This window comes from Oncorhynchus tshawytscha, linkage group LG33 (genome assembly GCF_018296145.1).
Source record: "Oncorhynchus tshawytscha isolate Ot180627B linkage group LG33, Otsh_v2.0, whole genome shotgun sequence".
NCBI classification, from domain to species: domain Eukaryota; kingdom Metazoa; phylum Chordata; class Actinopteri; order Salmoniformes; family Salmonidae; genus Oncorhynchus; species Oncorhynchus tshawytscha.
The window spans coordinates 43,754,370-43,768,085 of NC_056461.1; the positions used below are offsets into that span (position 1 = coordinate 43,754,370).

The 13,716-nt window shown below is 47.8% G+C and overlaps 1 protein-coding gene across 1 annotated transcript in view; it reads left to right on the forward strand.

The window, feature by feature from the left end:
- The window catches only part of LOC112236472 (large neutral amino acids transporter small subunit 4-like), a 41,724-nt gene that overhangs the window by 11,539 nt on the left and 16,469 nt on the right, over window positions 1-13,716 (forward strand). The window contains exon 5 of the mRNA XM_042311494.1: window positions 312-388. Coding sequence (XP_042167428.1) covers window positions 312-388 — 77 coding nt within the window. The remainder of the gene's footprint in view (window positions 1-311; window positions 389-13,716) is intronic.

Here is a 13,716-nt window from a genome sequence, read left to right on the forward strand (position 1 = left end):
CACTAAACACAAGTCAAAACAACCATTTCCTGTTGTGCTCCCAGTTCCTGGCAAAGTGATTAAGTGCTGTTACAACACACATGTGATGTTTTCAAATGTCTCCAGCAACGTTCATGTTTTCTCTCCTTCACGTTGGTGACAGATCAGTTGCCATGAGTTGTTGGTGTTACCGAGCACTTCATTTTAACATTGTTTAATAAATAACATGTTTAATTGGGTTTTGCTCTTCGTCATATTGCCACTAGTTTCTAGTTGTTCCAAAAACAGTTTTGTGTTTGTGTATCTGACACTTTCTCCACCTTCCTCCACAGAGCTGTCTGTACTCATCTTCATCGCTCTGACGTTCAACGGCTTCGGAGGCATGTGCATGACCTTCACCTCCCTCACGGTACGAGAGTGTGTGTACGTGCCTCTGTGTGTGTGTGTGTGTGTACATGCCTCTGTGTGTGTGTGTGTGTGTGTACGTGCCTCTGTGAGTGTGTGTGCGTGTGTGTACGTGCCTCAGTGAGTGTGTGTGGTATGTGCCTATGTGAGTGTGTGTTCAGGTCAGATTTCTCCGTATTTATTTGTGATTTCACCATTTTCCCTTATGATCCAAAAGAGAATGTGTGTCAGTGACGTGTGTGTTTGTGTGTGTTTTGCATAATCTCTGTGTAGAGAACATTGTGTCATTTGGCCTCTTCACACATGGCACTGGAAAGACTTTATTACTAATCATTAATCTATTATGTAAATGTCTGTCCGGTTGATTTAGTTATTTTCTTCAACACACAAACCCTCCTGTTCTCTCTGTCTCTCTGTGTCACGGCGTCGTAAGAAGTGGACCAAGGTGCAGCGTGGTGAGCGTACATATTCCCTTCATTTATAGAAAATGTTGCCAAGAAAACAAGGACACGACCGTGAAGCTGAACTTCGGCTATAATGCCACTAACAAAGTCAACTACCCTGTTACGGTTTTCTTCCGTGGAAGGAGAGTCGGACCAAAATGCAGCGTGGTTGATAATATACATCTTTAATGAAGATGAACACGAACAATACAAAACAATAAACGGAACGTGAAAACCTATACAGCCTATCTGGTGAATACAAAACACTGAGACAGGAACAATCACCCACGAAACACTCAAAGAATATGGCTGCCTAAATATGGTTCCCAATCAGAGACAACGAGAATCACCTGCCTCTGCTTGAGAACCGCCTCAGGCAACCATAGACTTTGCTAGAACACCCCACTAAGCCACAATCCCAAAACCTAAGAAAAACCCCCATACAAAAACACACCACAAAATAAACCCATGTCACACCCTGGCCTGGCCAAATAAATATATAAACACAAAATACTAAGACCAGGGCGTGACACACACTGAAAGGAGGGGAAAAGGGCTACCTAAGTAGGATCCCCAATCAGAGACAACGATAGACAGCTGTCCCTGATTGAGAACCACACCCGGCCAACACATAGAAATAACAAAACATAGAATGCCCACCCAAATCACACCCTGACCAAACCAAAATAGACAGTACCCCCCGCACAAAGGTGCGGACTCCGGCCGCAAAACCTGAACCTATAGGGGAGGGTCCGGGTGGGCATCTGTCCGCGGTAGCGGCTCTGGTGCGGGACGTAGACCCCGCTCTACCTCTGGCTCACCTCACTTTGGTAGCGCCTCTGGTGTGGGGACCCTCGCTGCCGACCCCGGACTGGGCACCCTCGTTGCGGGCCCCGGACTGGGCACCCTCGTTGCGGGCCCCGGACTGGGCACCCTTGCTTGAGGCCCCGGACTGGCCCGTGGAGCTGGCACCGGACTCACCAGGCTGGTGAGACTGGTCCGTGGAGGAGGCACAGGATGAACCGGCTGTGGGGGAGCATTGGAGCTCTGGTGCTTAGCACTTGCACCGCTCCTCTTGGCAGCATGTGAAAGCTACCTGTGTTGCTCATATTTAGTCCTAGATATGTGTAGTTTTTGGTGTGTTCTAATAGAACTGTGTCCAAATAGAATTTATATTTGTCATCCTGATTTCCTGGCTGGAAGGGATCAACTCCCATGGGAACAGGTGGAGGCAACTAGGAGAACAGAAGCAGCCGGAGAGAGGAGCCAGCGATATGAGGGAACACGGCTGGCAAGGAAGCCCGAGAGGCAGCCCCAAAAATGTATTTGGGGGGGCACACAGGGAGTGTGGCGAAGCCAGGTAGGAGACCTGCGCCAACTTCCTGTGCTTACCGAAGAACGAGAGAGACCGGGCAGGCACCGTGTTATGCTGTGGAGCGCACTGTGTCCCCGGTGTGGGTGCATAGCCCGGTGCGGTACATTCCAGCTCCTCGTATCGGCCGGGCTAGAGTGGGCATCGAGCCAGGTGCCATGAAGCCGGCTCTAGGCATCTGGTCTCCAGTGCGTCTCCTTGGGCCGGCGTACATGGCACCAGCCTTACGCATGGTGTCCCCGGTTCGCCAGCACAGTCCAGTGCGGCCTATTCCACCTCGCCGCACTAGCCTGGCTACGGGAGCATTCAACCAGGTAAGGTTGGGCAGGCTCGGTGCTCAAGAGCTCCAGTGCGCCTGCACGGTCCGGTCTATCCAGTGCCACCTCCACACACCAGTCCTCCGGTGGCAGCCCCCCGCACCAGGCTGTCTCTCAGTCTTCTGCCTACAGGGTCTTCCGCCTGTCCAGCGCTGCCAGAGCCTTCCTCCTCTCCAGCGCTGCCAGAGCCTTCCGTCTGTCCAGAGGCAGTCTCCCATCTGTCCAGAGCTGCTAGAGTCTCCTGTCTGTCCAGAGCTGCTAGAGTCTCCCGTCTGTCCAGAGCTGCTAGAGTCTCCCGTCTGTCCAGAGCTGCTAGAGTCTCCCGTCTGTCCAGAGCTGCTAGAGTCTCCCGTCTGTCCAGAGCTGCTAGAGTCTCCCGTCTGTCCAGAGCTGCTAGAGTCTCCCGTCTGTCCAGAGCTGCTAGAGTCTCCCGCCTGTCCAGAGCTGCTAGAGTCTCCCGTCTGTCCAGAGCAGAGTCTGTCTGTCCAGAGCTGCTAGAGTCTCCCGTCTGTCCAGAGCTGCAGAGTCTCCCGCCTGTCCAGAGCTGCTAGAGTCTCCCGTCTGTCCAGAGCTGCTAGAACTGCTAGGTGCTGCTAGGTGAAGTGGGGTCCACGTATTGCGCCAGAACTGCCACCGCGGACAGACACCCACCCAGACCCTCCCCTATAGGTTCAGGTTTTGCGGCCGGAGTCCGCAACTTGGAGGGGGGGGGGGACTGTCACGTTCTGACCTTTATTTTCCTTTGTTTTGTCTTTATTTAGTATGGTCAGGGCGTGAGTTGGGGTGGGCAGTCTGTTTTGTGTTTCTATTTTTGGTTTCTGTTTTGGCCTAGTATGGTTATCAATCAGAGGCAGGTGTCGTTAGTTGTCTCTGATTGAGAATCATACTTAGGTAGCCTGGGTTTCACTGTTGGTTTGTGGGTGTTTGTTTCCGTGTCTGTGTTTGTCGCCACACGGTACTGTTTCGGTTTGTTCACATTTATTGTTTTTGTATTTTAGTGTTCAGTTTATGTCTTTAAAATAAACATCATGAACACTTACCACGCCGCATCTTGGTCCGATCCTTACTCCTCTTCAGATGAAGAGGAGGAAATCTGCCGTTACAGACAGTACCTGTGAAGACGATCTAGGTGCTGCTGTAACCCCTCTTTAGTGGGAGACAGCAGCACCAGGTCATCTGCGTACAGCAGACACATGATTTCAGTGTTGTGTAGGGTGAGACCAGGTGCTGCCGATTCTTCTAATGTTTTTGCCAATTCATTAATGTAGATGTTAAATAGTGTTAGACAGCCCTGTTTCACTCCCCGACCCCAAGAGAAGAAGTCTATTTGCTTGTTGCCAATTTTAACCGCACATTTGTTTTTAGTGTACATTGATTTAATAAAATCATATCTTTTCTCTCCAATACCACTTTCTATTAGTTTATAAAAAGACCTTTGTACCAAATTGAATCAAATGCTTTCTTGAAATCTACAAATCACGAGTAGATTTTGCCTCTGTTTTGGTTGACTTGTTTATCAATTTAGAGTGTGGAGGGTGGAAATGTGGTCTGTTGTACGATAATATTTTAGAAATCCAATCTGGCTTCTGCTCAGGACGTTGTGTTCATCAAGGAAATGATGGAGTCTGCTATTTATAATACTGCAGAGAATTTTCCCCAAGTTGCTGTTAACGCAAATTCCTCTGTAATTATTTGGGTCAAATTTGTCTCCATTTTTATAGATTGGTGTGATCAATCCCTGGTTCAAAATATCAGGGAAAATACCTGCAGTGAGGATAATGTTGAAGAGTTTGAGTATAGCCAATTTCAATTTGTGGTCTGTATATTTGATCATTTCACTTAAAATACCATCAGCACCACAGGCCTTTTTGGGTTGGAGAGTGCATAGTTTTCCCAATAATTCTTCTTCTGTAATGGGTGTATCCACAGGATTCTGATAGTCTTTGACTGCTGATTCAAGGATTTGTCATTTTTCTTGTATATCTTTAGGTTCTGGTCTCTTTGTTATATTGCTGTAGAGGTTTGCAAAGTGATTTCTCCACATATTCCCATCTTGGATAGCCAGTTCCTCATGATGAGGTTTGTTTAATTTATTCCAGTTCTCCCAGAAGTGGTTTGATTCTATGGATTCCTCAAATCCATCCAGCTGATTTCTAATGTGCTGTTCCTGTTTTGTTCTCAGGGTGTGTTTGTGTTGCTTCAGTGTTTCCCCATATTGAAGGCCTATATTTTTGTTGCCTGGTTCTCTGTGTTTTTGATTAGATATATTTCTCAATGACTTTCTTAGATTTTTGAAATCATTATCAAACCATTTTTCATTATCTGTTATTTCTGGTTTGCTCTTATGCTTCTTTAAATTAGCCAAGGAGGCTAATTTGTCGAATAGAAAGTTTTTGTTCCAAATGGCCAAATTTACACCTTCGTTGCTGTAGAAGGATGTTAAGGCTAAAATGTTGTCCAGGAGAGATTGTATTTTTTGGCTACTAATTGCTTTTTGGTAGATGTCTGTACTGTTCTGTTGGTAGATGTCTGCACTCCATCTATAGGCCTGTTTTGTACCATGTAATTTATTGGGCCGTGATGCTTCAAGATTGGGTTGGGCTGACTGTGTTAGTGGGCTGACTGTGAAGACTCTGAGAGAGATGTTAGTGGGCTGACTGTGTGAAGACTCTGAGAGAGGTGTTAGTGGTCAGGGCGTGACAGTTGTTGATCCATCCTCAGTTTTAACTGTTTTAAAGTCACCATTGGCCTCATGGTGAAATCCCTGAGTGATTTCCTTCCTCCCTGGCAACTGAGTTAGGAAGGATGCCTGTATCTTTGTAGTGACTGGGTGTATTGATACACCATCCGAAGTGTAATGAATAACTTCACCATGTTCAAAGGGATATTCAATGTCTGCTCTTTTTTTGACCCATCTACCAATAGAGCGCTCTTTGTGAGCCATTGGAAAACCTCCCTGGTCTTTGTGGTTGAATCTGTGTTTGAAATTCACTGCTTGACTGAGGGACCTTACAGATAATTGTATATGTGGGGTACAGAGATGAGGTAGTCATGCAACTTATTATGTGACTTGTTAAGCAAATGTTTACTGAACTTATTTAGTGTCACGCCCTGGTCGAAGTATTTTGTGTTTATCTTTATTTATTTGGTCAGGCCAGAGTGTGGCATGGGTTTTTGTATGTGGTGTGTATATATGGGGGATTGTAGCTAGTGCGGTGTTCTAGATAAGTCTATGGCTGTCTGAAGTGGTTCTCAATCAGAGGCAGGTGTTTATCGTTGTCTCTGATTGGGAACCATATTTAGGCAGCCATGTTCTTTGAGTTTGGTGTGGGTGATTGTCCTCAGTGTCGTTGTTCCTGTCTCAGTGTTAGTTTACACCAGTATAGGCTGTTTCGGTTTTCGTTAAGTTCTTTGTTTTGTAGTGTTTGTTATTGATTCGTGTTTTACGTTTGTTTATTAAACATGGATCGCAATCTACACGCTGCATCCGACTATCCTTCACCACAAGAGAACCGTAACAGAATCACCCACCACAAACGGACCAAGCAGCGTGTCAGAAGGATTTCTGGACATGGGAGGAGATCCTCGACGGGAGAGGACCCTGGGCTAAACCAGGGAGTGTAGCCGCCCAAAGGAGCAACAGGAGAAGAGGCAACAGAGGCAGCAGCAGCAGCAGGAGCAGCAGCAGCTACAGTGGGAGAGGTTGCACCACCTGGAGAAATGGACATGGGAGGAGGAACTGGACGGTAAAGGACCCTGGGATCAGCCTGGAGATTATTGTCGCCCCAAAGCCGAGCTGGAGGCAGCAAAAGCAGAGAGGCGGCATTATGAGGAGCTAGCACGGCAGAGCGGATGGAAGCCCGGGAGTCAGCCCCAAAAAATTCTTGGGGGCTCACAGGGAGTATGGCTACGCCAGGTAGGAGACCTGCGCAAACTCCCTGTGCTTACCGGGGGCTAGAGAGACCGGGCAGGCACCTTGTTATGCAGTGGTGCGCACGGTGTCCCCAGTGCGGGTGCATAGCCCGGTGAGGTATATTCCAGCTCCTTGGATCGGCCGGGCTAGAGTGGGCATCGAGCCAGGTAAGGTTAGGCAGGCTCGGTGCTCAAGAGCTCCAGTGCACTGCACGGTCCAGTCTATCCAGTACCACCTCCACACCCCAGCCCTCCGGTAGCAGCTCCCCGCACCAGGCTTCCTGTGCGTGTCCTCGGTCCAGTACCACCAGTACCAGCACCACGCATCAGGCCTACAGTGCGCCACGCCTCTCCAGCGCTGTCGGAGCCTTTCTCCTCTCCTGCGCTGCCGGAGTCTCCCGCCTATCTAGCGCTGTTAGAGCTTTCCTCATCTCCAGCGCTGCCGGAGTCTCCCGCCTGTTCAGCGCAGCCAGAGCCTTCCTCCGACACAGCGCTGCAGGAGTCTCCCGCCTGTTCAGCGCAGCCAGAGATGTCAGTCTGCATGGAGCAGCCAGAGATGTCAGTCTGCATGGAGCAGCCAGAGATGTCAGTCTGCATGGAGCAGCCAGAGATGTCAGTCTGCATGGAGCAGCCAGAGATGTCAGTCTGCATGGAGCAGCCAGAGCTGTCAGTCTGCATGGAGCTGTCAGTCTGCATGGAGCTGTCAGTCTGCATGGAGCTGCCAGTCTGCAAGGAGCTGCCAGTCTGCAAGGAGCTGCCAGTCTGCAAGGAGCTGCCAGTCTGCACGGAGCCGCCAGAGCTGCCAGTCTGTAAGAAGCCGCCAGAGCTGTCAGCCTACATGGAGCAGCCAGAGCCGCCAGTCAGCGTGGAGCAGCCAGAGCCGCCAGTCAGCATGGAGCAGCCAGATCTTTCAGTCTGCCAGGATCCGCCAGTCAGCCAGACTCTTCCAGATCTGCCAGACTCTTCCAGATCTGCCAGACCCTTCCAGATCTGCCAGTCAACCAGACTCTTCCAGATCTGCCAGTCAACCAGACTCTTCCAGATCTGCCAGTCAGCCAGACTCTTCCAGATCTGCCAGTCAGCCAGACTCTTCCAGATCTGCCAGTCAGCCAGACTCTTCCAGATCCGCCAGTCAGCCAGACTCTTCCAGATCCGCCAGTCAGCCAGACTCTTCCAGATCTGCTAGTCAACCACACTCTTCCAGATCCGTCAGTCAACCAGACTCTTCCAGATCCGCCAGTCAGCCGGGATCTGCCAGAACTGCCAGTCGGCCAGTATCCGCCAGTCAGCCAGGATCCGCCAGTCAGCCAGGATCTGCCAGATCCGCCAGTCAGCCAGGATCTGCCAGATCCGCCAGTCAGCCAGGATCTGCCAGTCAGCCAGGATCTGCCAGTCAGCCAGGATCTGCCGAAACCACCCGCCAGCCAGGATCTGGTAGATTTATCTACATGCCTGAGCTTCCTCTCACTCCTGAGCTTCCTCTCACTCCTGAGCTTCCCCACAGTCCCGAGCTGCCTCAGTCCCGAGCTGCCCCTCAGTCCCGATCTGCTCCTCAGTCCAGTGGGTTTCTGGGTGAGGACTACTAGGCCATGGTCGGCGGCGAGGGTGGACTATCCAGGGACGCGAGGAGAGGGGACTAAGACATTAATTGAGTGGGGTCCACGTCCCGCGCCGGAGCCGCCACCATGGACAGACGCCCACCCGGACCCTCCCTATTTGTTTTGAGGTGCGTTCGGGAGTCCGCACCTTAGGGGGGTTCTGTCACGCCCTGGTCGAAGTATTTTGTGTTTATCTTTATTTATTTGGTCAGGCCAGAGTGTGGCATGGGTTTTTTTGTGGTGTGTTTGTCTTGGGGTTTTGGTGAAGCATGGGGGAGGCAGCATCATGCTGTGGGGATGTTTTTTCACGGCAGGAACTGGGAGACTAGTCAGGATTGAGGCCAAGAAGAATGGAGCAAAGTACAGAGAGATCCTTAATGAAAACCTGTTCCAGAGCGCTCAGGACCTCAGACTGGGGTGAAGGTTCACCTTCCAACAGAACAACGACCCTAAGCACACAGCCAAGACAACGCAGGAGTGGCTTCGGGACAAGTCTCTGAATGTCCTTGAGTGGCCCTGCCAGAGCCCGGACTTGAACCCCATCGAACATCAACATGGAGAGACCTGAAAATATCTGTGCAGCGACTCCCCATCCAACCTGAGAGCTGGAGAGGATCTGCAGAGAAGAATGGGACAAACTGAAATACAGGTGTGCCAAGCTTGTAGTGTCATACCCAAGAAGACTCATGGCTATAATTGCTGCCAAAGGTGCTTCAACAAAGTACTGAGTAAAGAGTCTGAATACTTATTTAAATGTAATATTTCAGTTTTTATTTTCAATACATTCGCTAACATTTCTAAAAACCTGTTTTTCCTTTGTCATTATTGGGAATTATGTATAGATTCAAAATACGACCTAACAAATGTGGGAAAACTCAAGGGGTCTGAATACTTTCTGAATGTACAATATACATAATACAAAAAAGAGAGAGTGTTACCAACCAATTACCAACACACCAACACACCAACACACCAACACACCAACACACCAACACACCAACATACCAACACACCAACACACCAACACACCAACACACCAACACACCAACACACCAACATACAAACACACCAACACACCAACACACCAACACACCAACACACCAATCACCAACACACCAACACACCAACACACCAACACACCAACACACCAATCACCAACACACCAACACACCAACACGCAGACCAACACACCAACACACCAACACACCAACACGTTAACACACCAACACGCAGACCAACACACCAACACACCAACACACCAACACGCCAACACACCAACACGCAGACCAACACACCAACACACCAACACACCAACACACCAATCACCAACACACCAACACACCAACACGCAGACCAACACACCAACACACCAACACACCAACACACCAACACACCAACACACCAACACACCAACACACCAATCACCAACACACCAACACACCAACACGCAGACCAACACACCAACACACCAACACACCAACACGCCAACACACCAACACGCAGACCAACACACCAACACACCAACACACCAACACGCCAACACGCCAACACGCAGACCAACACACCAACACACCAACACACCAACACGCCAACACGCCAACACGCCAACACACCAACACACCAACACACCAACACGACAACACACCAACACGCCAACACACCAACACGCCAACACGCCAACACGCCAACACACCAACACGCCAACACACCAACACACCAACACACCAACACACCAACACACCAACACACCAACACACCAACATACACATACACCAACACACCAACACACCAACACACCAACACACCAACATACACATACACCAACACACCAACACGCAGACCAACACACCAACACACCAACACACCAACACACCAACACACCAACATACAAACACACCAACACACCAACACACCAACACACCAACATACAAACACACCAACACACCAACACACCAACATACAAACACACCAACACACCAACACACCAACACACCAACATAACACACACCAACACACCAACACACCAACACACCAACACACCAACACGCAGACAAACACACCAACACACCAACACGCACATACACCAACACACCAACACACACACATACCAACACACACACTAACACACCAACACACACACACACACACACCTTTACACACCAACACACCAACACACCAACACACCAACACGCAGACCAACACACCAACACACCAACACGCACATACACCAACACACCAACACACACACACACACACACACACACACTAACACACCAACACACACACCAACAAACACACACACACCAACACACCAACACACCAACACACCAACATACACATACACCAACACACCAACACACCAACACACCAACACACCAACACACCAACATACACACACCAACACACCAACACACCAACACACCAACACACCAACACACCAACACGCAGACCAACACACCAACACACCAACACACCAACACACCAACACACAAACACACCAACATACCAACACACCAACACACCAACACACCAACACACCAACACACCAACACACAAACACACCAACACACCAACACACCAACACACCAACATACAAACACACCAACACACCAACACACCAACATACCAACACACCAACACACCAACACACCAACACACCAACACACCAACACACCAACATACAAACACACCAACACACCAACACACCAACACACCAACACACCAACATACACACACACCAACACACCAACACACCAACACGCAGACAAACACACCAACACACCAACACGCACATACACCAACACACCAACACACACACACACCAACACACACACTAACACACCAACACACACACCAACACACACACACACACACACACACCAACACACCAACACACCAACACACCAACACGCAGACCAACACACCAACACACCAACACGCACATACACCAACACACCACACACACACACACACACACACACACACACCAACACACACACTAACACACCAACACACACACCAACACACACACACACACACCAACACACCAACACACCAACACACCAACATACACATACACCAACACACCAACACGCAGACCAACACACCAACACACCAACACGCACATACCAACACACCAACACACACACACACACCAACACACACACCAACACACCAACACACACACACTAACACACACATACACCAACACACACATACACCAACACACACACCAACCCGCACACCAACACGCACACCAACACACCAACACACACATACACCAACACACAACACACACACACACACCAACACACACACTAACACACCAACCCACACACCAACACACACACACACACACACCAACACACACATACACCAACACACCAACACACACATACACCAACACACCAACACACCAACACTGTCACGCCCTGGTCTAAGTATTTTGTGTTTTTCTTCATGTATTGGGTCAGGCCAGGGTGTGGCATGGGGTTTTTGTATTGTGGTGTGTTTGTCTTGGGGTTTTGGTGGTGGTATTGGGATTGTAGCTTAGTGGGTTATCTAGCAAAGTCTATGGCTGTCTGGAGTGGTTCTCAATCAGAGGCAGGTGTTTATCGTTGTCTCTGATTGGGAACCATATTTAGGCAGCCATATTCTTTGAGTTTGGTGTGGGTGATTTGTCCTATGTGTCGTTGTTCCTGTCTCAGTGTTAGTTTGCACCAGTATAGGCTGTTTCGGTTTTCATTAAGTTCTTTGTTTTGTAGTGTTTGTTATTGATTCGTGTTTTACGTTTGTTTATTAAACATGGATCGCAATCTACACACTGCATTTTGGTCCGACTCTCCTTCACCACAAGAGAACCGTAACATTTAGGCCATAACAAAGGGGTTGAATACATATTAACTCAAGACATTTCAGCTTTACATTTTTTTAAATTAATTTGTAAATAAAACAAATAAAAACATAATTCCACTTTGACATTATAGGGTATTGTGTATAGAGGCCAGTGACACAACATCTCAATTTAATCCATGTTAAATTCATTATGGGGTATTTAATCCATGTTAAATTCAGGCTGTAACACAACAACATGTGGAAGAAGTCAAGGGGTGTGAATACTTTGTGAAGGCCACTGTAATTTAGCTACAGTAGCCAACTAGCTTTTGGTGGAATAATTCATAATTGTTTGTGCTGCACTGGTTAGCTGGTTAGCAGCATCCCTTTAGTTTCTGTTAAGTATAGTGGGATGTCAAATGGATTGTCTCATCAAAAAATTTCCACATTATTTACAGATTTATGTATTAGCGTTGACTAATTCAGACTGCACTAACAAAACAATATTGACTAATTCAGACTGTCCGTACAAAACAATATTGACTAATTCAGACTGCACTTACAAAACAATATTGACTAATTCAGACTGCCCTTACAAAACAATATTGACTAATTCAGACTGCCCTTACAAAACAATATTGACTAATTCAGACTGCCCCTACAAAACAATATTGACTAATTCAGACTGCCCCTACAAAACAATATTGACTAATTCAGACTGCCCTTACAAAACAATATTGACTAATTCAGACTGCCTTTACAAAACAATATTGCAGCGAGAGTGCAGTATAACTACTGTATTCTGCAATTACTGTGTCCAAAATATTCCACTCAACTGCAGTTACTGCATGTTTATTTTTGAAAGGGTGTTTTAGGCATAAACAACAGAGTCCTAGAGATCTGTCAACGCTGTGTTACATCACTAGAGATCTGTCAACGCTGTTACATCACTAGAGATCTGTCAACGCTGTGTTACATCACTAGAGATCTGTCAACGCTGTGTTACATCACTAGAGATCTGTCAACGCTGTGTTACATTACTAGAGATCTGTCAACACTGTGTTACATTACTAGAGATCTGTCAACGCTGTTACATCACTAGAGATCTGTCAACGCTGTGTTACATCACTAGAGATCTGTCAACGCTGTGTTACATCACTAGAGATCTGTCAACACTGTGTTACATTACTGGAGATCTGTCAACGCTGTTACATCACTAGAGATCTGTCAACGCTGTGTTACATTACTAGAGATCTGTCAACGCTGTTACATTACATGAGATCTGTCATCGCTGTTACATCACTAGAGATCTGTCAACGCTGTGTTACATTACTAGAGATCTGTCAACACTGTGTTACATCACTAGAGATCTGTCAACGTTGTGTTACATCACTAGAGATCTGTCAACGCTGTGTTACATTACTAGAGATCTGTCAACGCTGTGTTACATCACTAGAGATCTGTCAACGCTGTGTTACATCACTAGAGATCTGTCAACGCTATGTTACATTACTAGAGATCTGTCAACACTGTTACATTACATGAGATCTGTCAACGCTGTTACATCACTAGAGATCTGTCAACGCTGTGTTACATTACAAGATCTGTCAACGCTGTGTTACATCACTAGAGATCTGTCAACGCTGTGTTACATCACTTGAGATCTGTCAACACTGTGTTACATTACTAGAGATCTGTCAACGCTGTGTTACATTACTAGAGATCTGTCAACGCTGTGTTACATCACTAGAGATCTGTCAACGCTGTGTTACATCACTAGAGATCTGTCAACGCTGTGTTACATCACTAGAGATCTGTCAACGCTGTGTTACATTACTAGAGATCTGTCAACACTG